The 24,406-nt window shown below is 40.5% G+C and overlaps 2 protein-coding genes across 3 annotated transcripts; both read left to right on the forward strand.

Moving 5' to 3' along the window:
- The first annotated feature begins 9 nt into the window (after positions 1–9).
- DUSP3 (dual specificity phosphatase 3) lies at positions 10–11,799 on the forward strand. Of its 2 annotated transcripts, none has more exons than XM_030023718.2 (3): positions 10–218; positions 6,659–6,885; positions 10,498–11,799. In XM_030023718.2, the coding sequence occupies exons 1-3, from the start codon at positions 97–99 to the stop codon at positions 10,701–10,703; spliced, it is 555 nt and encodes a 184-aa protein (XP_029879578.1). In that variant the 5' UTR covers positions 10–96; the 3' UTR covers positions 10,704–11,799. The 2 variants fall into 2 exon arrangements, with proteins under 2 accessions (XP_029879578.1, XP_029879579.1); XM_030023719.2 differs by having other exon boundaries at positions 31–189.
- Positions 11,800–12,810: 1,011 nt separating this feature from the next.
- SOST (sclerostin) lies at positions 12,811–23,049 on the forward strand. The gene is made up of 2 exons (XM_030023704.2): positions 12,811–18,201; positions 21,096–23,049. The coding sequence occupies exons 1-2, from the start codon at positions 17,982–17,984 to the stop codon at positions 21,515–21,517; spliced, it is 642 nt and encodes a 213-aa protein (XP_029879564.1). The 5' UTR covers positions 12,811–17,981; the 3' UTR covers positions 21,518–23,049.
- Positions 23,050–24,406: the final 1,357 nt, after the last annotated feature.

Consider the following 24,406-nt stretch of genomic DNA (forward strand, 5'->3'; position numbering starts at 1 on the left):
GCGGCCGGTGCCGGGCGGGGCGGGAGCGGGCCAGGCCCGAGCTGCTGCGCCAAGGGGCCCTCTGGCTGGCCGTCGGGGCTCGGCGCGGGCCTGGCCATGTCCGACTACCGGATCTCGGTGGAGGAGCTGAACGACCTTCTGGCTAATGGGAGCGGCTGCTACAGCCTCCCCAGCGCGCACAGCAACGAGGTGGTGCCGCGCATCCACGTGGGGAACGCGTGAGTGCGGCGGGCCGGGGCCGAGGCCGAGGCGGGCGGCTCGGTGGAGGAGGGGGTCCGCGTCTGTCAGCCTGCGAGCGGTGTTCCCCTCGGCACGGGAGTGCGGAGGCTGGGGGCAGGCCGTGCTGCAGGGTGGTGAGGCGCAGGGCGTTCGCCGGGTAGCCGCCTGACTGGGAGTTTGAGCCGGAGGAAGCGAGGCTGCGGGGCGGAATCTGCTGGATCGGTGCGGGCCCCGGGCGGCCCTCCGGAGCCCGGCCCCGGGTGTGCAGCCCGAGGGTCTCGAGCTCCGGGGAGCTGTCAGCCGGGAGGCCTGGGGCTGCAAGGTCCGAGCAGCCTGGCAGCAGGCTGCCCGGGGCTCCTGCTGGTGCCTGAGGCGGCAGTGACGAGGCACAGCTCGTAAATGGTATCTGCTGAAATGTTCAGTACCCTGGTGAAGTCCCAAATCTAACCTAAAACAGAGCTGAAACAAGGTTAAAACTAGTTAAGTTGCTTAAGAATGAAACACACCTGCTCAGTCGTCTCACCTCTGGGCTTTTTTTTCTGCTGATATTCCCTACTCTTGCTAACAAGTTGTGGTTGTCCTCACAGACGAGTGAGGAGCGACAAGGTGCCGTGAGGGGTATGTACAATACCATCTGTAGAAGCCCGATCACAACACCAGTGTAATAACCGTGTGTCAGATGAGTGGAATAAGCTGAAACATGAAGAACAAGCAAAGTAGCCATAATAGATCTTGGTTTAACCATGTGCAAAATGACCTAAAGGAAGCAAGACTTCAATAGGAGTCACCACCCCTGTCTGTGATTGGTCAGATTTATGTTTCTGCACTCTAAGCCCTAAAAAACCTCATTCTAATTAAGTATTCATGCACATGATGGGAGCCAGAGCGATACAGGTATGGCTATGATGAAAGCCCTTAAATGGGGAAAAGTGTTCAGGGTTCACCAATAGCACTTCTTTTCTCAGTTGTATGATGTTTATTCTTTGCACCAGGATTATGATTTCAGTTATCTGTTCCAATCCTGTCATATCCTGCTGATTCTCTTTCCCTTTTTTGTCCACCTTTGTACACTTCATCTCTGTGAAATTGGGGACTTTTTGATACATGTGTAGTATACTGGATCCCTGTTCTTATTTGCAGCTTTTAACTCCTAAAGAAATGTAAGTCAAACCCATAGGTTTTCATTAACTTTCTCCTAAGCCAAACCAAATGATGTTTGTCACTGCCTGTTGATGCAGGACATGCACGTCTAGAGATGGGACTGAAATTATTATCTCAATGGCCAAGCTGACATCTGACAGCCACCTTCTTCATATTTTTAGCAGTTACCTGGAAGAAATGAAGTCATAGCCAGCAAGGTGATTTGTGTAGTAAATAATTAAAAAATAACTTTGAAGATAGTTGGCTACTACAGAGTAGTTTTCATTGTTCAGTAATTGATTTTAATTATACAGTATGGACTTTAATACATTCAGATGCAAGGTTGTCTAGGAACAGAGAATGCATGTGTAAGTTGCAGGATGGAAAATGTCTGTCTTGTGGAAAGCTTTACCACTGAGAAGGGCTTTTAATGTAATGATTGACAACTGAAAATATCTGGAGCACCAGTGCAGTTTGTAGCATAAGAACAGTTTAACTGTTAGTTGAACTAACAGACAATGTGCGATTCTACTGTCAGTGTTTTTAAAAGGATGCTGAAAAATTGTGGAGGACAGCTAGAGGCAAGAAATAATTTTGTGGGCTGAAAAAGCTATTTCACAGTGGGAACAGACAACCTACTTAATTTATCAAGACTTAGTAGGCAATAATATCTTTGAAGCATCCACAGAGTGTTAAGATAATGCTGAGGTCTAGTTGAATGGATGAATGTCTATTAAGATTCCATAACTGCAGGGTGAACTTTGATATTCTCAAACTGGAAATAATACTAATTCTTAAGAGGATTTTTTGTATCAGGTGGGGTTGTGGTATACTGCATTGTAAGTAGTATTTGCTATATTAGTTGTCATTCTGAAAGAATTTGAAACTGTGCAGATCTGTTCTCATGCCATTTCCAGCTACATGTCCCTCTTTTGTACTCTCCTTGTGTAAAGGTAAGGCTGAAAAGAGACCTGTTTTTCTGACTTGACTGCTTCACCTACGAACCGCTGAGGAAATGAACCTCCTTTGCACTCAGCCACAGGCTTTGTGCATATGGGAGTCCAACCGTGTGCAAGGCATCAATAAAGCTTTTACTACTGTGTGCAAGAAATAATCCATAGCTTGCTTTGGGGCCTGTATTTGCAGTTCATTAGCCTGTCTTGGTCTGCTCTAGCATCTGCACACAGCTTGGTATACATCTCATGTTTGAAGCTGTCCTGGTGCAGTCCAGTGCATCTGATTGGTGCTCACCTCATATCTCAGTTTTGGCCTTTGTTGCAAAAATCTCCTTACTCAATCTCTGAAGAGTCGTTGGAAGCACTTTGCACTGGGCTACAGGGAAGTCCAGCAAGGCAATATAGCAGGAGAACAAAGTAACACGGTCATTTGATCTGACATTCAAATCTCTGCTTTGACTTGGATGGATCAAACCTTCCTGCAATATAGGGCCACAGTTACGACTACAAACAGCAGAGGTTTTATAAGAATAAGAATTCACAGACTAGCCACATCTGTAGAGTTTTAACGTGGGGGGATTGGAATCCCAATACATGGCATAAAAGCAGTAGAATTTGAACAGGAACTCACAGGAAAGAATTAGAACGTCCATGTGAGATTCAGAAACTTCAGTTGGAAACCTTTTAGAATATTTTGCCTGGGGTGCTGCTGTCTCTCCTTAAGAGTGACTCATCTTTAGATAGAAATGACAATGCAGAGACATTCAGGTGGATGAAATTAAATTGGGTCAGAGTGTAGAATAACAATTTATCTGTCAAATGACTTCAAGTTACAGGCAGAGCCAAAGTACTGGATCTTCCATGCAATACATGAAAGACATAAAACACAGAGGTAAAACGATAAAACAGAATATTTTAAAAATAATGGTTTTGCATATTACAGTAGACAGTTCTAACCTCTCAAGAAGATTAGACAAGATTTGTGAAGACGAGTAAAAATGTAATATCACTAAAACAAGAATCATCACATAGGTGACAGACTAGCACAATTATATATTTTTCAAGCAATAACAAAATAAAAATTCAGGATACACTGGGAGTACAAATCATTTTCTATTTCTGTACAAGTCAAGATGTGTTTCACTGGAAGTATAAATCATTTTCTATTTCTGTACAAGTCAAGATGTGTTTCAGTGTAACATCTTAATCAGTGACCAGGACAGTTGGACAGAATGCATCTTTATCAGGGTTGCAGATGACACCAAAATGGAGCAGTCAGCACACTGGAGGGTAGGGGTTTTATTCAGAGCAACTGTGTCTTGTCAAAACCAGTGTTTAGCAGGCTTAGCTTTCCAAACTACTGGCTAAGGGAATCTGTTTGTGGTTTTTTTCACAGGCTATTGGAAGCCTGTAACAATTGAAGCCGTGTCTCCAGAACTGTATTTGGTAAAAAGGTTCTGGTTATGAATGCCCAATGTGAGTTTTCTGTCTGCTTTAATGCGTGTGGGTAACCCAAGAAGCAATTCTTTGTTCTTAATGTGCTAGAAGTGCAGGCATGTTGTAAGGAGTTTGAAAGGCATTCTCCCAAAATTAAGTTTAAATTTAGTGACTGTAAGGGAAGAAGTGGTGATGAAACAATTTTGCATGAACATAACAGTGGAAATCAAAATGTGTTAATGTGCTGGCATTTTTTGCCATTAAGGACTTGGTTTATTTGCTTATAATCCCAGATGGCAATACTTTATAGCCTCATGTACCCTTAATTGCTGATGCATGGTTCTCTAAGACCTGTGTTTTGTGGCTGGTAAAATTGTTCACCTCTGTTCAAAAGAAACACTTCTTACTAGTGTTACTCACAGGACGAGGAATTCTCAATCTTCCATACTGAGAACAGGCAAGATTCTGTGATTTTTCTTAGGGAAATGGAAGAAGCTGATGTTAGCATCTCTCTGCTATTTGGAGGACCTAGCATTTCAACATTGAACATGATGCAGCTGGACCAAAATGTTAAGGATGGGAGAGATCCAAGGACTGTTTGGAAAGGGAGAAGAAAATGGCATACAAATACTCTCTTTTTCACCTCTAGCTGTGTTAAGAAAATCATCTATAAAATCTGCAAAAATCACTCACTGGGAATGAGTTTGCCTCCAGAGGAGCCAGTCTGTGTCGGCAGATTCAACCATGATTCCAGGACACAAGTTCCTATTGATCCTGACCACTATCAGATATATACTGATCTATATACTATATACTTAAACCATATACTCATTGCACTAAGCATAAGAACTCACAGCTGAATTAACACTTTTTCTTATAGCCTTGTAGTGTAGGATTTACTTTTGTGTTGCAAGCAGAATTCCCCAGGCACTGATACTTGTCCCCTGGCACAGATGATGTCCTGCCAGATGGAAAATCTGTCAACATTTGTTTGGGTAATGAGGTCTTTACAAATATTTGGCTCATTGCCATAGTTGTTTGGCACAGACAGCAGAAAATGTAGGCACTTTACTCATGCATGAGGATTCATCTGCTTACACTACGGTTTAAGGGGTAAACAGTCATTAGGAGAAAAGGAACGATCTAGGTGTTCATGTATAGCCTTGAGTTACGTGAAAATTGAGAGTGAATGCACTCAGAGATTCATACAGATATAAACCAACTAATTTGGGTATTTATTTTAACTTTTTTAGAATAGTTAAGTGTCCAACCAAAACCCTTAGGTACATTGCCATCTCTTAAACACTTGTCCAAAAAGATACTGTACAAATGCTTATCTGGAGCTCAGCTTAACATTAAGACTGCTCATATTTGCAATTTATGACTTGAGCCGTAGGGAGATTTTCCGAAAGATTTCTGTTTCCACATCCAGTTAGACACATAGTGAAAGCTGCCTTTAAAAACAATAAAGGGATTTATGTCTGGTTAGGCTACTTCTTTTCACAAAGTCTGCAGGAACTGAGTTATCTTTCAACTAAAGCCTTCTGTCACATTCTGCTAAAGTTGACCAGTGGGCTCAGATTTTACTAGGAGATCACATGGTGTGCTAAAACATATGTTTGGTTTTTTTCTTCCCAGGAAAGTGAGGCAAATATTGGGACTGACATATGGAAATAATCAGACTCAGAATGAAAAGTAGTGGGTTTATGACAAAAAGGAGTCAATGGTCTGTCTCCTCATATTATTTAATGGTTATCTCCTCTTGCTATAGATTGCATTCCAGTGCACAAGCAGAGATTTGTGCATGATCGGTTGTGTTACTAAGCAGATGGATTGTTTGTCATTGTACAACCTGGAGCTTTTATCAGAGCTTATGGCATTATTACTGGATCTAATTCATTGTCATCATCAAGCCTGAAATGCATGATTATTATGTATCATCCTGCTCAATTGTTCACTAATAGGGTAGGGTGCTCTTTTAGCCACTTAAAGATGGAAGCAAGTGGTTTTGCTACAATTATTTGATAGAACTGAGGAGCTGGAAAGGGCTTAGCTGACCTGAAAGTACTGAATACTTTCTTAAGCATTTAAACATCACTCATCTGGATTCTTTTCCATTCAGATACTGATTTCAACTAAGACACTAAAAATTATAATACTTGTGATGAAAACACTGAGTGGCAAAGACTGAATTATATTGCTATGTTGCTGGCCTTTGGATAGCCTTGCCAGATGTTTCCATGACTTCAAAGATGTTGAATAGCACAGGGGCAGAGGACTACAACTCATAGGTGTCTTCAGATGAGACCTTTGGAGATGCAGGAACATTTACTCATAGTTACTTTCTGTCTTCCTGCGGCCTGAGAAGAAGCCAGTGCTGTTTCACAGTGGTTAAAATTGCCCCCTAAAATGTCTGTCTGGACTGTCTGCTAGAGTAGCAAGTACTGCTTACCTAGCCCTGCAACACTGGTAGCTGACAGTAGAGGCTTTTTGTAACTGGTTTTTAAATTATCTTGTGTAGATAACGGTTAATCTTAGAAGTGACTATCCTGGGCTTTCTGGTATCTCCAGTATTTTCTTACTTTGGTCAGAATTTTATGTTCAGAAAGAGTTACAATTTTATGCCATAGTAGGGTCTAACAGATTAAGTTTCATTTGTTTCATGTCAACTCTGCTTGGTTGTGAGCCAAGAAAGTAGTGTTCTGTCATGCACAAGTAGTGACTATGGCTTTAAATATTTCTGTGAATTTATAATCTGTAGCTAAATCACTTCTGGGCACAGTATATTTAGCATCTATTAACAGAAAAATCAAAGGGTTTGGTTATCAATACCTTCTGGGGACATCATAAATACTGAGATGATTCACCAAGTTCTATTCATTTTCTTGACACTTTTTATCATACAGGTTCATAGCCAAGAACATTATGAGGCTGCAGCGTCTGGGGATAACCCATGTTCTGAATGCAGCAGAGGGGAAGTCATTCATGCATGTGAACACTAATGCAGAGTTCTATGAAGGCACAGGCATCAGATACCATGGCATTAAAGCTAATGATACACAAGAATTTAACCTCAGTCGCTATTTTGAGGAGGCAGCTGATTTTATTGAGAAAGCACTTTCCCAGAAGGATGGTAAGGCAAACTGGAATATCTTTCTACCATGTTTTCTGTGCATTACGCATGTTTCTTAGCAATTTATTTTACTGCTTAAAATGGTTCTTTGCTCAGATTATCAGCTGAACAACCAAGTCAGGCATTCAGATCAAGGCTCTGGATCAAAGACACCAGAATACACAATAAGATATCTTAATCATCTGTCTATACATGTAGTTCTCCAGCATATGGCAAATGGAACTCTGTCACTGTAGGGGTGACTTTGAAAAGTGAAACAGCTGCTGCATCCTGTAATAGTGCCTTTCTGGGAAGACGTGTTCTTATTTTTCCTTAGAAGTGGTAAATGATATAAAAAAGTCAAAAACATAAATTCAGGATCTAGAAGTTGTTCTAGGACACTACAAATTGTAAATTAAAGGCAGAAGTGATACAAGTAATGCATTGCTGAAGAGTACTCACATAACCTGCTATATGTTGGTTTTTTCCCAAATGTACAGTAATGATAGAGGCTGTGGCCTTACAATTTTTATTACTTTAAGTCATTAAATTATTTTATGTGATTATTACCTCTTTATTCCCTAGGTTTACAGGAAGGCTGGAGATGATATTTGCAATGTTGTTGATTGCCACATTTCTCTAGTGTGTTTCCTCAGAGCAGAAATCCTAGGACATAGTGCAGTGGGCCAGACAGTGTTTGTTGTTGTCTGGCTATTTCAGCATACCAGTTATTTATACAGATGCTTAATTTCTTTCTTGCTTCATGACTAAACATGAAAAAGGAGGAACGAGAACTCCCACAATTCTAGAAGTTCTTTCTTTGAAATGGGCAAAAGGGGTACTAGAGCTGTGATGTGCTTTTGACAGATGGAAAGAAATTTTACCTCCAGTTTGGTGGAGTATGACAAATTCTAAAAATGGAAATGCAGCTCTTCCAGTTAGCATTGTGACTCACTGAAACAGGTTGCAGTAGGAAAGAGTTTAACAGTGCCAGCTGTGCCATGATTGTCCCTACTCAGTTTGATCTAAACAGTTGCAGTCAATCTGAATTTACAGTAGCAGTTCTGTTTGCTGATTCTTTCAGTCTTAGTAGTTGTCTACCATGCCTGCCACTGTTTTCGTACTATGGTAAACAAAGAGGAACTTTGCAGCTGGGTGATGCTGGAGCCAGTTTTAAGACTAACTCGCTACCAAAATTTGATAGGTTTTTTTTTTTTTTACATTGAAGTGTAGAGTAAGGACAGTGAAGAGGGATGCAGTAGCATTTTCCTTCAGTTTCATTTGAGCTTGTAGTTGCATGAAATTCTGGAAGGCAGGTCTGGAAGGCAGCCCTTAAGACACTGCCTATCACAGTGGAAAGCTAGAAACCCTTTAGCTTCTGCTCATTTGCAGAGGGGAAGTCAATTCTCTTCCACATATATGATGAAGAATCTCTAAATCTTGCTAATTTATGGCTATGGGCTCTCAAGAAATGTTGAGAATTAATTGTTTTAGCTTTTAATTCACTACTGATTAGAGATCTGCCTTTAGCTGAGAAGCCTCTGCAGCTCAAGGCAAATGTGGTAACAGGCTTTCTGTTGCTGTGGTTCAAAGCACGTTGTGGTTATGATGAAAATGTGTGTGTATGGGTCATCTCTTGTCTCAGAAAAAAATTTACTCTGGAGAGTAGCCTGGGGCCATATCTCCCACTGCATTTGGGAAGGGGAAAACTTTTGTGTCTGGAAAAGCAGGTCAAAGAGGAAGCAGCTGAGAAGCAATAAAACCACATTAGATTTCTCAAAGAGACCAGTGGCCTGCTTTATTATCATTGGATACCTACCTACAGGATTTACCTATGTGGTGTGTTAACCTTGGCTGGACACCAGGTGCCCACCAAGCTGCTCTATCACTCCCCCTCCTCAGCTGAACAGGGGAAGAAGAATATGATGAAAGGCTCATGGGTCGAGTTAAGGACAGGGAGATCACTCAGCAATTACTGCCATGGGCAAAACAGACTCAACTTGGGGAAATTAATTTAATTTATTACCAATCAAATCAGAGTAGGGTAAGGAGAAATAAAACCAAATCTTAAAACACCTTCCCTCCACCCTCTCCCTTTTTCCTGGGCTCAACTCCACTCCTGGTTTTCTCCACCTTCTCCCCCCAGCGGCGCAGGGGTCGGGGAATGGGGGTTTGGGTGAGTTCATCCCACGTTGTCTCTGCCGCTCCTTCCTCCTCAGGGGGAGGACTCCTCACTCTTGCCCTGCTGCAGCGTGGGGTCCCTCCCACAGGAGGCAGTCCTCCACAAACTTCTCCAACGTGAGTCCTTCCCATGGGCTGCAGTTCTTCATGAACTGATCCAGCGTGGGTCTCTTCTTCGCGCTGCAGTCCTTCAGGCACAGACTGCTCCAGTGTGGGTCCCCCGCAGGGTTGCAAGTCCTGCCAGCAAACCTGCTCCAGCATGGACTCCTCTCTCCACGGGGCCACAGGTCCTGCCAGGAGCCTGCTGCAGCGTGTGCTTCCCATGGGGTCACAGCCTCCTTTGGGCATCCACCTGCTCCGCTGTGGGGTCCTCCACGGGCTGCAGGTGGATATCTGCTCCACCGTGGACCTCCCTGGGCTGCAGGGGGGCAGACTTCCTCACCATGGTCTTCCCCACGGGCTGCAGGGGAATCTCTGCTCTGGTGCCTGGAGTACCTCCTCCCCCTCCTTCTTCACTGACCTTGGGGTCTACAGAGTTGTTTCGCTCACATATTCTCACTCCCCTCTCCCAGCTGCTGTTGCGCAGCCCGTTTTTTTCCCCTTCTTAAATATGTTATCACAGAGGTGCTACTACCATCACTGATGGGCTCAGCTTTGGTCAGCAGCGGGTTCATCTTGGAGCCGGCTGGCACTGGCTCTGTTGGACAGGGGGGGAAGCTTCTGGCATCTTCTCACAGAGGCCACCCCTGTAGCCCCCCCCCCACTACCAAAACCTTGCCATGCAAACCCAGTACAACCCAACAATAAGTAGAATGAGTTCCCTAATGAGTTAGCTGGAAGCATTTTATTGGTGTAGGTGCGATTAGATGGTTCTGCTTCTTGCTGCTGTACAGTCAGCAGTTTCATTTACTTGAGTGTTAATGTGTCTTCATAAATAGCCAGAGATGTAGCCAGGTATAATCCAATGTGGAGTTAGCATAAGAATTGGCAGCAATGCAGTAAAAAGGCTGGATGTCTTTGAAGAGATGCAATATATGACAAACAGTATATTTCTCTGTCTTCAGTGTATTTTAAACTTTGCATCATTTATTTGTGCTCTTTGGTACTAGTCATCTTTAGGGGCAAGTCTTATTCTAAACCACAAAAGATTGGAGACGTGTAGTAAACAGACACAGTTTGACTTTTTGTAATATTGTAGCAAATATGCTTCAGTGTGAATGTTTGAGATATAACCTTTTTTTTTGTGCATTATCCTTGATGACAGACTGTGTAGCTACTAACAGCGTTAGCACCTTTCTTCCAAGTTCTACATGTCTTCTGTAGCATTCAGAATTTACAGTTCTCAAGCTGGTGAAGGACTAATATTATTATACTTTATATCCTAGATATTTCGTGTTGCTTTTCAAACATATATTCCAGTATAACCCAAAGTATGACCTGTCTTCCTTGCAGGACAAGTGTTTGTGCATTGCCGTGAGGGCTACAGCCGTTCTCCTACACTGGTCATCGCCTACCTCATGCTTCGCCAGAATATGGATGTCAAGTCTGCATTGAGCACTGTCCGGCAGAAGCGAGAGATTGGCCCCAATGATGGCTTTCTAAGGCAGCTTTGCCAGCTCAATGAGCAATTAGTGAAGGAGGGCAAACTGAAGCCTTAGAACAGAGCACCGTAGTATTTTTTGAAGTTTCTCAAACCATCAGAGGACATCTTAGGTGCTTTAGATTCCCAAACCCCAACCACCAAGCTAAATCACATAATGTGAGGGAGACAGAATTCCTGCTCTTGTCTAATGAAAGTATCTGTCTTTCTCGAACTCTGGGCCTGTCTTTCAAGATGGCACAAAATTGTGTCACTGTTTGGAGCTGTTGCAATAAAGAGGTGTTTTTAGAGGGGTAACTCCAGCGATAACAGCTGTCTTCACATGTATTTCAGAGCCCCCTGCAGGCTCTGCAAGCATATGTGGTTTGCGTTGACATTGAGCGTGATTCATTCAAGCCTTTTCTTGTATCCCACCAGAGCACCATTTTCTGAGAGCCCCAACACATCTCTTCACTCACTCTTAATTGAAGTACTGTATTTTCTAAAGCTTCTTTTTCGTGCACACAGGTGCCTAAAGTTAGTGTAGGAGCTTCAAGGAATGGAGAAGCATATATACAAATGCACAGATGCACTTGCTTGTACAATGAAGTGTATGCAGTGTTGTGTTTAGTGTGGATTTATGCAATACACAGTGTGTGGTAGTAAAGCCATTCAGAGCCCAATCTTGATGCACACTGTATTTCCAAGAGAATTTGTACCTCTTGCTGTTGTGATTGACACAAAATAGTCTGATATTAAATGCTCTTTTATTTTTGTTTTGAAGTCATACTAGAAAAAAATGCCAAGAGCAAATGTCGAGGAAAAAACTTGAACAAGGAAGAAATAATGTCTGTATTTAGGAGTGCTTGTACTGGATGTATGATAAAGTCCTAAGTATCAGAATATAATGGCTCCCAAGGCTTATATTGAATTACAGCGTCTCTCCCTTCTTTACTATCACTGTTTAGTAACACAGAATGGAATGAGCACATATACAGATTACTTCCAGTAGGGCAGCACAGGTGTGCTTACAAAGCAGTTTGCAGACATGCGCTCCTGACTTCTTGGATTGCTTGCATGGTGTTCATTAAATAGAAATGAGCATTGTTATGTACCACTTGGAATAGGAAACATTTCCTTTCTATTAAAATAAATGAGGTCTTGATTCTGTTTGACATACAGATGAAATGAGTCATTGCAATGTTGAGAAAGGGAGCTTTGTTTACAGTATGCCTGGCTAGTGTGTAAACGTGTACCTGTCAGTTATAGCACTGTATTAACGCACTGCAAACTCGGAATTGTTGGTTAAACTAACAGAACCTGAGATGTATGTGTTCCCTTTTTATCTGTGCTTTAATGTAGTTGTAGATTGAAAATCTTAACACTATTTTAAACAGAAACACTGTTGTATTCATAACACATGTAAGCCCAGATCTAGTTTTGTATATTCAGTTCACTAGTCAAAAATCACAAAGGACATACATTGGTTTACTTCTAGTTGTTGGGGTTGTGTGGTTTGAGGGGGTGGGAGTGGTGGTGGGTAATTCTGTATAGCTGGATAAGACAATGCTATAAACTGATTTTAAAAATTGAGCTCTAAGACAGTATATCCTCTATTTTGAGTTACTGATAGGTGACTCAGTAATGAAACCATTTCCAGCTCTGCTTTTAGGGTAAGCTAAAAATAGAATCTCAGACCGCTGCTCCGTTAATGGATTATACCCTTCCTCTTTTAGTCTTATCTTGCTGTTTAAGTACAGTAATGTTGCAAATTCCTCTGCCTATTTTAGCTGGACAAGAAGAGCTTGTATGCCTCTAATCCATAATGATACACCGTGTACTTCTAAATTTCTCTTTCTGATTGTAGAAGGAATGATCATATAAAAACAGGAATGAGAGCTTTCTTTCCATGTAATATGAAATTGAGAAAGTATTGGAAGAAATACATCTTTTTATTCTCCTGAAGTTGCTGCATAGTTGCCATTTGCTGTGAGATGTTCCTTCCAAGCATGTTAATTGGGGAAGATATTTTTTAACACAACTATTTGTTGCAAATAGCAACACTACATTTTTGGAGTTGAATCCTGTTTATTATAACTAAAATAATGTGATCTGGATTTACATTAATATATTTATTCTGAATAGCAGTGTGGTACTTTTTGTGTAGATAGCACTCTGGAGAAGGGATGGGGTGTCTCTAAAATATGGATCTATCATAGAACAAAGATATCTACCATGTCAAATCCAGCACAATGAAAGAAAAAGCAATAGCTCGGGGGTTTTGTACTTGAGAGTTAGTGAAGTTGGAGAGGTGGGGAAGAGTGGAGTCAAGAAGGTATTAGCATTTTATAGCAGGGAACAAAGAAGAAAGCCCAGATAGATAAAATGATGATACATGTAAAACTAAATTCACCTTCTACTCATGTTGAACTAAATCTTTCTCAGCTGTGGCATAAGCACAGGAGATAAGTTTGTAACCAAAAATTAAGATTCAAAACAAAACTTTGACAGTAAGTGTTGTGTCTAGCATGGTGCTCTGAACTATAGGTACTGCCAGAAAATACTTCGTGAGAGAACGTTGCAATATGTCACTGCTGAAAAGTGAACAATTCATGAAGTGAGTTCAAACTTACAATTAATAGCTTCTGAAGGCAGGACTAGCAGCTGCAATATGTTGTATTATAATGCCATTTTTGGATGTTGAGCCTGTGTTAGTATTGGACACGTTTTTCACCTACAACATGAGTATGCCTGGCTTACCTCTCTTGGCCATGTAAGAATTAATTAATCTTCATTAAAGGCTTTGAAGATGAAAAGCACTGTGGATAAGAACACTACGTGCTCTCTGAGCTGAAAAACAAACTTGTGTCAAATACATCTTCCTCTTGCTGCGCAGAGGAGAACAGCAGAAAGGATGTTTGCAATGTTTGTTTTCATCATTTAAATATTTTCATTGAGCTGTCTTCTGTTGTCCAGAACTAGTTAAATCTAGAACTAGAACTAAAAGCAGGTTTTTCCTCTCTTTTTTTAAATTAGTTCTGCTACTTTACTGTAATGTTTTTAGCACAGAGGGACTATGTAATGGAATCTCACTTAGTATAGCACAGAGGTTTTTTCTAAAATTACTTTCTGGGCTTTGCCAATGAGTAAAACTGAAAATAGAACAGGCCTGAGAGGTATCTTCTAAAGATTTATTCGTGAGAATTAGTGTCCTATTCATTTCTTCTATTCTGCAAATAAAACCTGGAAATCAGTTAAGTGTTGGGGTTTGGGGTTTTTTATTTTAATTCCAGTATGCCAAGGTTGCTGGCTAGCTGACTCACCAGATGGAGCTGTAGGCTTGTTATTCTTCACTAGATAGTCATCATTCCATACCTGCACAATGCTGTTGTATGAATCTCATGTATTCTTATCTTACCACTGAAAAAGGCAAGCCACCAGAATGATTTATCAGTGCATTTGCTGGTCTCTGGTGGGAGAGTACTAAGATTCCATTTATTCTTGGCTACTTGGAGGAGATCACATCATAGCATTCAGACTGATAAATTCACAAGGTAGTATGTGACTCAGCAAAATTCTTATGAGACAGATAAAAGTTGCTTTTAGAAAAAGAACTGTTTGAGAAGCAAACAAGTTCTTGAACGTTAGAAACTGAATTCCTGGGCAGTGTGTAAATTATGAGCCATTGTCCACAGATAAGCCTAAATTGCACACATATATCTTAGGGCCTGGATACCTAACAGAACACCACTTGGCCCAGGCGTGGGCAGAGTGGGGTGCATAGTGAGCACCAGAAGTTACAAGTGATAGAACTGATGGCAGAAACTGTTTTATATGTGCATGCCTTCACAGTACAGTCTCGCAATGCAAGCACATCAGGACAGAAGTCTGAGTCCAGAAAGCAGCAGCAACAGATTCAGGTTAAGTATATGATGCCAATTTACTCCTTGTACCTGCTCCCCTAATATGTCTGATGCCTTCTTAGCATGGCTAAGGGTGGTGTTTTTTCAGCTCAGAAAATAGCATCCCAGTTCTGAATGTAGAGGATCCAAACTCAGTTCCACCCTGATGGGTGAGGATTCCTTCTGAAAGCGTCCTTGATACCTCTCTCATTTTTTCCTGTGCTTCATTAACAGTGCAAAAATCATTTGTAGGGGGCTGCAGCCCAGACCATGTCTGCTTTGTTGCAGGAAGTACTGTGAGCAGGCAAGCAGCTACAGGATGAGGAAGAATGTTTTTGTAGTTAGGGAATCTGAATGTCTATGGGATTTGGATTTTTTTCTTGCCTCTATTAGGCTGCCCTCCCAGCTTGTGGACAAGAAGTTTTAAGCTGGAGGCTAAACATAGCTTCTGATTTATACTTTCATAGATTTTTTTTTAAATTATTATTTCTCCCAGTGGGTAATACAGATAAATGTTAAGACAGTTAATAGAGGGGATTGTTTAAGTACTTAGAGAAGCTACATCAAGAAATGTTTATGTTTTATGTGACTATTACTGTAAATGTGGTTCTCTGTAGTAGGCCTACTACTCGACAATGATAGCTTTTGGAAATATTGTCTAGGCAGACATTACATGAAAAGAAATTAACAGAAACTGAGCTTTGATAGATGCATACAATTCTGAAGGCATTTAAATAGGGGAGTGAATCGGTAACAATGGTTCAGTGATTACCAGTACTCAATTTTTTTCTGCTCTCTTGTTCTGCTTTTCAGCTGCACTCCATTGTGCCACAAGCTATGATGTCACTTTGGACAAGGTCACAATTGGTGAATACCAATACAAGGTGGTATTCCTATCTGACAAAAACAATACCAGGTTAACAATACAAGTTAAAAATGTTTGTTTAGTTCCTGGTCATCCTTCCCAACTTGTTCAGTTAACTAAAAAACCAAAACAAAACCCCACACCTTTTTATTCCTTTGAGGGCCATTAGAAGATCGCAAGTCAGTATTTCCAAAGAAAAGAAAAAACAGCGGTATTGTAAGGCCTGAAAGCAAAGCTTGAGATCATTGTATGCAATATCAAGTATAACATAATCATGGTAGTCTAGCCTGTTCTTTGAAGGAAAAAAAACCTAACCCCTAAATAAACCAACCGATCAACCGACCAACCAACCAACCACAATCTGCAAGGAAGGTTGTTGCACAGCTTTCCAAGCTGGTGTCTGTCTTTTCTCCAGAATCATTTTTATTTAGTCGGCAATCATGTGATCCCCCTGTGAAGTTGTGTATCCCTTGCTGTTGAATAGATTTCACCTGTATCTCTAAGACAAAAATAGACTTACTCATAAGTGGGAAAAATTATGCTTGGAAAAATGTTTGCAATGGCTCAGTGTTTGGGTTTCCTGTATTTGTGAGATGATCATTAACTGCTTTGAGTAAAGCAGGCAGTTATTAATGAAAGATAGTGCTGCTGCTGCTGCTGATTATAGGGAAAAAGGAATCAGCGCATCTGAGGCAACAGCCCGTATTAAAGAATAATATCCTGACTGACTGTGGAGAAGAAAAAAATATTGTAAAAAGAAAATAGTAAGTTGTAGCCCTCCATAAAACCAGAATAATTTCTGAGATGGTAGGATGCATAAGATGTGGGCTGGAGGAAAGGAGGAAGGGGAGCAGACAGTAAGGGCACACAGTTGTATGCAACACAATGCATGGTTGCTTTTAGAGATTCTTGGAAAAGAGGGCTCTTCTGAGAATGCTATTCTCTATAATTTTGGGCAGAGAGAAAGGGTAGGAGAGAAAGCAAGTCGTAATATATTTCAGATGCTATTATTTTAGGAAAGGACCATTGTACAGAGCAGGTATGCTAAAGCTCATCAAACTCACTAGTGCATCTTGCTGTGTGTGTCTGTATGTGTAAGGCTGAAGAGGCAAAATGTCCTCAGGTCATTGCTGTTGTTTAAATCTATTATTTATCATCAAGGTCACACCAAGGGAGAATACACCTCCACTTTAAATTTGGTGACATCTATTTTCCGTGCCAGGTCAGGGGAATTGTCAGAATGGAATGCAAGCCTTAGGTAATGAGTCTTATAGTAGTAGGGAAAAGTCAGACAGTGAATCACTTTTGAATCTCTTCTACGTGAAATATTTTCATGAGGATGTATGCAACAAACATTGCAGTAACACACATGGATGTCCCTCTACTGCTTTAAGCAAACATTTTGCTTCCAGTGGCTATGATGAGCTCAATGTAGTATCTAACCTTAGTAAAAGCTGAGATGCTTTCCGATTAATGTATTTAGCCTCACATCATTTGCAAATAACTTGAAAGTGTACGTGGTCTTGAGACAAAGAAATGATGCAGCTATCACCACTATCATCTTATTTTTGCAAGGAAGAAGAATACTATAGATGAGATTTTAAAACATGACACATTAATACATCTCAGGCATCGGTGCCCTAGGCATAAGGCCATCAATTCTCTCTGTTGGTTGCATCATGAATGGAAATCAGTCTGGTCATGTTCTTGTGTTTAAAATAAGCAAATGTCCTATGTTCAACATTTGCACAGAATGTCAGCAGAAGTAGTAGTATGCAATGTATTTAAAGCAAACGTGAATGCTTTTTTTTTAAGTGATACAAAGGTGAGAAAGAGCACAACAAAAAGCATGATGTACAACATCCTGGCTGTTTACCCTAACTAACGTATTCCAAGTAGCTTATTTTTTAAGGAAAACTAAACAAAACAACTTCTCATTTTGAAAAGAAGCTCTTTCCTGTTTCTTCCGGTACATTTGTGAAACAAAATGTGGAGTTCCTTGTTTTGTAAAGGAAAAAAAAAGCTACACCCCCCCACCCCCCAGTCATTTGCCTTCAGAGACTGAAAAGTGTAACTACTGAGCTACAGTTTCTAGATTTGCTTACTTTATACCAGGGGTCGGGGTGGGGGTGGGGTGGGCAGGGAGTAGCTCAGGGAGGAAGAACAGTAAAAATAAAAAGTCTGAAAAACCTTTGGAAAAAACAATAGCCAAAGATTCAAATATGGAGGTAGAAGCAAGTTTTAATTCTACCATTGTCAGAAAAAACTGCAGAAAGACTTGTCAGGTTGCAATTCATTGCATTATAGTGATTGCAGTCAATCACTATAATTTCCAGGCATAAAAATGAAGCACATGTGAGAAGTTTTTACACAGAAGGTGTAGAATATTGTCACTAACCCACTCCCACACACCCATTTTATTTCACACTGACAAAAGCTGAGATGAATGAGTTGTTGTCTGGCCCTTCCCACTTTGTATAGTCATTGGCTGGCTTGGTTCTAAAAAGGATTTAAAAAAGGGGAATAATGTGCCTTTGCCTGGGATCTGAGACTGTCAGGGTGCTGAAAAGCTAATCTGTGAGCTGCCACCATGCAGATCGCTTGGGCTGTGTGCTCTTTCTGTGTCTTAATACAAATTGCATTTCGATCTGTGGAAGGGTGGCAAATGTTTAAAAATGATGCCACAGAAATCATTCCTGAGATCACTGAAAATACAGAAACACCGATGGAGCAGGCTTTCAGCAACAACAACACAATGAACCAGGCAAAGCATGGAGGAAGACACATACAACAAGCTCCAGACCCTAACGGTAAGAAAAATAACGTTATTATTACTGTTTTGGACCTAACAGACAGTTTGTAAAAGAATACTTGTTACCATATATGTTTATTTATTAAAAACTTTAGGTGTGGAGCTAACACTGTAAAGTGATACAGAGTTACAGCTACTGTTGAAGTATCAATGTAAATGTTAGAAGGGATATACAGGAGTTTACTGATGAAAAATGTGGTCTATGTATTGAACAATCCTTAGGTACTACAACATGCATTCCTATTCTGCCCAGCTGCTCCCTGCAGACACAAATCCAATACATAAAACCTGTAGAAGATATTACTTAAATTTCTCTGTGTTTTGTGCTTGCAAGCAGTGTGAGGAAATACCACAAGTGATCTTCCTTTCTCCGATGTTAAGATGGGGCAATGGCTTGACAGTGAAGATAATATAAATTCTTAATATTAAGAAAGAGTCACACTAGTGATGTCTAAGATCACACAGCAAAAATGGCACATGGAGGTTGCAATTCAGCTAGATGAGAGAAGCGTGCTGCTCACTGCCCTTTGCCAACAGCCAGCTTTTCAGCCAGATTCCAGCAGCCAAAAAAACTGTTATGAACAGTTAAAGCAGTCCCCAGGGGAATTCATGCCCAAAGGAATTGGAGGGGACTTTATTTTGCAGAAGTGTGCAATCTTGGAATCAGTTTGGCTACTTTACAGCACTGACATACTTCATAAGATATTGTTACTGCATTTGGCCAAATGTCTAACATTAGCAATGATGGAAAACACAAGCTTTGTGAGCAGAGATGGAAGATGGGTAGTTAGCACCAAACAGAGAAAGGTAGTTTTAAAGAAGTGTTCTGCTGGCAAACAGGGCGAACTTGGTCCTCCGGACTGATGCATTTGGCTACCAAATGCACATAGCAACAAGTCAAACTTACACTTTCCACTATTGTGCATTGCAGATCTGAGTTGGCTGCCTTTCTCTGGGGACAACTGGAAGGGAATTCTGTTTTCCTGCTGCAGCTGTCAGTTAAGGTGTTTAAAACCATAGCATTAACAATATTTTAAAAGGAAAAAAAAAAGAATGGTTTTGAGAGTGCAACTTTATATGGGTCTTAAATCCCTAAAAGGGGGAGCACTCTGCTTCTCGCAGGCAGCCCCACCAACCACCAGGTCAAGGCAGGTTGGTTTCATTGTTACATCTGAATACCTTCATTTTTTAGCCTCTTACTACTCTGACATCAACTGGGGGGAATCTGTACCTCTGATATGTGCATATTTTTTGAAGTGGAAAGGACATTTACTTGTGAAAGAGAGAATGAAGGAGACTGGACAGTTATTCAAGATGTGCAATGGTGTTGCATACTTATTTTAACATCTTTAACACAAGGAATCAAAATGATAATCCAAAGTGGCCAGACCTTCCCAGGACACATGACGTTGCACCAGACCATGAATAATTTTGCAGTACGTGGAACCTGCACACATACAGAACAGGAAATATATGCACAGAAAATAAACCTATATAGCTGAGGCAAATGCCTGTATATTTAACTGTATCTGCCTATGTGCTACGGTGGTACAATACACCTGATTCAGACCATTATTTACATAGACAGACATTATTTTCTTAAATGCTTAGGGAACTTGGTGGGATTAGACTAAGTGCACATGGAGTTTAGTTGTCAGCATTTTTGTCACAGTATTATGACATGGATCATTTCATTAATGCAGTCCTTAAAACTTCTAAAAAATGAAATCTTGCTAGCTGTACTTTGATAAATATAAACCTGAGCACTAAAAATCATGTTTCTGTACTTCACAGGAAAAACAAAAATTAAAATGTCTGTACAAATATTGTTCTATCACTAATGACTCAGGGTCAGAGTTCTCTTCCAATGTACTAGGGAGGGAATCACCTTGTGCACAGCAAGGAGAATGGGCCTAACAGACACAGCCTTCTATTTGTAATCTGACCTTCGAGGATTTCCACCCCAAGTAGCATTCCTGAGTTAAAACTATCTTTTTGACTGAGAGAAGAACATTAACATGTGTTTATCTAGATGAAGTTCTTTGATAAACACCTTCAAAAATCAAATTCTGTGTCCTCCAAACAAGTCAATTAGCCAAGCATGTCACTTGGCAAAAGAGACACCTTTGGAAAAAGTCTGTTCCTAGAGTTGGAAAGTTTTTCTAAATCCTTAATGCTAAAAAATCTTGTATTTCCTAATGTTTCATTTGCCTATAGCTATCCATTGAGAAGAAGGGGGGAAAAAACCACAGTTAAGGTTCCTAATCAGCCAGAAGATGCCTCTAGCTGTCTGAAGGAAATTATGTGGGACATGTGGGATTATCACAGAGAGCAGTAAACTTGGAAAATCTAATGCCTGAAGAGTGGGAATTCCTTAGCACTGTTGTTACCTGCTATTTCCCTAACCTGGAACACATAATGCTGGTTAAAAATCACTTAAGTAACACTTTCTTTGTCGCAAAAGAATTTAAATCTGGAGTCAACCTCTGAAGTCAATAGAGTTAAACTAGAGCAATGGGAGAAGGTTTTGCCCACAGGTGAATGAAGCCAGGAGAATCCCATCAAAATTTCCCATGAAGTAACTGCTGCTGCTGGGGTTACACTTCAGAAGCTCCCCTGCCCACCTGCACAACCCTGACATGGAATTTACCTAGTGGCAAGAGAAGGATTTTATTCATCAATTTGTACACTGTTATTCAAGGGTCTCATAACTAGAGTAACCAACTATTTAGAAGCTGCATGAGTGAGTCTTTGGAGATACTCTTCCCAAAATCTGCCATTCAAGATGTCCAGCTTGTATCTAGCTCAGAGCTAGATATCTACTACAGAAACAAAAAGTGCTTTCTCAAGGATGGTGAGGAAAGCAGTAATTAATGTGTTTCTTTTTTGCAGATGCTTCTGGCTTTAGCTGCAGAGAAATGCGAACCACCCGCTATGTCACAGAGGGGCCTTGCCGCAGCATCAAGCCTGTCAAGGAACTGGTCTGCTCTGGTCAGTGTGTCCCCTCGCATCTCCTTCCCAACTCTATTGGTAGAGGGAAGTGGTGGCGTCAGAATGCCCTGGATTATCGCTGCATTCCTGCTCATACTCGCACGCAGCGCATCCAGATGGCTTGTCCCGAGGAAGAGACTCGGACTTACAAATTTCGAGCTGTCACATCCTGCAAATGCAAGCGTTACACTCGCTACCACAACCAGTCTGAGCTGAAGGACTTTGGAAAGGAAACTGTCAGGCCTCAGAAGAACAAGAAGCCCCGTCTCTCCAGAGCCAGGAGCAGCAAATCTAACCAGCATGAGTTAGAAAATGCTTATTAGAAGGTGGCTCTGAGTGATACAGCCTAGCAGCTCTGGATATTTTACAAAACATCAAATGGCACTCACAGGCCACAGCATGACATTCTGACTGCAGTAGGTTCCAATTCCTTCTGCTAAGCTGGGTCAAAGGCTCACATAGTCAAAAATCTATCAGATTATAGCAGTTATGGTCTGATAAGAGAATGAGATAAACCAAGCTGGAGGTGGCAACACCTAAATTCAGTCTGAGAGGAGAGGTACACCTTGGAGATTCATGTGAAGTCATGTGGCTTGTACAAGTAGAAAGGCAGAAGAAAGTGAAGCTGTTATGGTGACAATCACACTTTGTTAGAAGTCATTCTAACTCACTTTATGTGAAAAGAACACTGAGATCCTTTTCCCAATTTTGTAAGTGCCATGATGCAGGACAAGCATGCAATTAGGGAAATACCTGGAGAGTTGCCACTCTCTGAATGACTTGTAGAAAGTTAGTGATAGCAGGGATTTCAATAGTTATGGTGACTGAAGTCAAATTGTTTGGAAATTAACATCTTGTCAGATGTCCTCATGCCCCAGTTGTTTCCTCTAAAACACAAAACATTATATTTATGTTCTCAAAACAAAAGTGAAAGTGTGATAAATCTATTTCATACTTTTAATTAAAAGACTGTAGGATCAACAGATTCAAAACTGAGATTTGAAAACTAAAACCATATTTGGTTTAGGGACAATGATTTGTTTTAGGAACAGTTAAAAAAATTCTAAGTGGAGCAGATTTATGAAATGGATGCTCCTCTCAAACCAGATAACCTCACTGATGTTTGTCCTGTAAACAGCTAATGATGTGCATAATTTAACATAAAAGGTACTGATTATGCCTTATTTCCTAGAACACAACTGACTTTAGTATCAGCTTAGATATCTCAATGTACATTTTCTATTCTGTAGAGTTTGGATTATCTGGCCACACACTTCGTAGCGCTGACTGTGCAAGCCAAGTTCTGGGAGTAAGGTGATGGTTCTGCATTAAAAGTGAGCCTCTGCTAATTTTAAAGTCATGATTTCCTCTAGAAAAGTCTTTGGTATGTGCAACTTTGGTAAGTCTTTAGTTTGACAGCAACTTTCCTTTACTTAGCTTCTCAACATTCAGACTAATGTTTGTGTTTTTACATTAAAGAATATTGTTAGAAAGTGAATCGTCACATGCTGTATATATCCTGTAGAAGTGCTAAGCCTAGTATCAGATGAACACAGTTTGGGATGAAAACAGTTCCTCACTGTTCTTGTTTTCTATGTAGAGTTTATGCTGAAATCATATAAACCATGGAAATTTGTGATGTTGATAGATTTTGCAATTATTTTATGCGGGACCAGAACCTAGAGAGAAAAGGTATTGTTTCAGAGAGTGAATTACGTATTTATTTTTTTCTCAGAAATTATTTATGCAATGTTTTTCCGTGTAGAGAATGAAAAGTAATACTGCTTTAAAAATATTAGTCTGTTATTTTTAATTTTAAATACATTGTTAATAAAGTAGAAACAATGATTAATTATAGGAAGACTCATTGATTTTCAGCTATATTATAAAGCTGATTTGCTGCAAAGCCAGTGAATTAGAACAGTCAGGGTGTTAACTCCCATTTCTGTGATAGAGAGTGTCAAGGTCCTTAATTCTCAATCAATAACCCACATATCTCTAAAGAAGCTCTATCCTAGAGCTTCGTGCTCCAATGCATGACATTTCTCATGGAAAAAGTCTTCCTGGGCAGATGTGGAGCTCAGAACTTCCCCTGAGGAAGAAAAACTCAGCCAATTTCAGTTTCCCTCCTACTCCCAGTGACATTTCCCAATTCATATGTTCACAACCTGATAAAGCCACCAAAGAAAACAAGAAGTCTGTGAACTGCCAGTCAAGATTTCTTGATTGAAATCTGATTGCTTCAGATTTCTCTCGTTGGAAAAAAAAGAAGTGTGGAATCCTCTTGCAAGTGCTGCCAAGCAACAGTTAAACTTTTTAACAATTTGATATTGTAGACCTATGCTTATTTTCATTTATAAGGCCATGTTCTTTAAGAAACAAAGACATTTTCCAATGAAGTCAGGGAAATCTGGGGTTGGACTGCACATAGCGTGCAGCTCTTTCAATACAGCTGTAAAGATTAACAGCTTTTTCAAGACAGCCAGTAGATGAAGTGTCCTATCACTACTATTATTTGATACCTCATATAGAAACCTAATACAAACAGTTGTCATACCTGTGACAACGTTTTCCAGACTTATCTTTGACTTTATGAATTTGGCACTTGGGGCTTAATTTTCGGAAATCAGCATGAACACTTGCAAGTGCTTCTTAAATGAGAAAAGAAGTTCAGTTCGTCTGCAAAGCTATTCCACAGTCTCACTGGCATCTAAAGTTACTGGAATGTTCATTTTAAAATGTTGACTGTGATAAGCCAGTGAAAGAGACTTACTCTACTTTATCTGAGACTTCATGCTGGATTCCAGGCAGTTCAGAAATATAGGGCCTGCTGCAGGTGAACCAGTAATATCTTTCTCCCAAATGTTTCACCTTAAAGATGTCCTCTTCCAAAAAAAACCCCAGTCCTCCCACACAATTCCCTTCTACCAAAAGTGCAAAAGTTTCCTGCTGCTAAGCTGCCATTCAGAATCTTGCAGTTTTCTGACTTACAATGTAATGATTGGTTCTTTGCATGTTATAAAAGCTCTTAAAAGAATACCAATGGACAGGGAGTCCTGAGGCACTTACACTACTATATTTCCTCTCAACGCCCATCCTGTTTACAGTTGCTTCTCACTGGTTTCTTACCACACATTAAAAGTGGATTAGATGAGCAGTCCGCAGATATGCTTAGTCTTCTGTAATCTTACTCCTGAAACAGTCCCGTCTAA

The sequence above is a fragment of the Aquila chrysaetos genome, chromosome 8 (assembly GCF_900496995.4).
Source record: "Aquila chrysaetos chrysaetos chromosome 8, bAquChr1.4, whole genome shotgun sequence".
NCBI lineage: Eukaryota > Metazoa > Chordata > Aves > Accipitriformes > Accipitridae > Aquila > Aquila chrysaetos.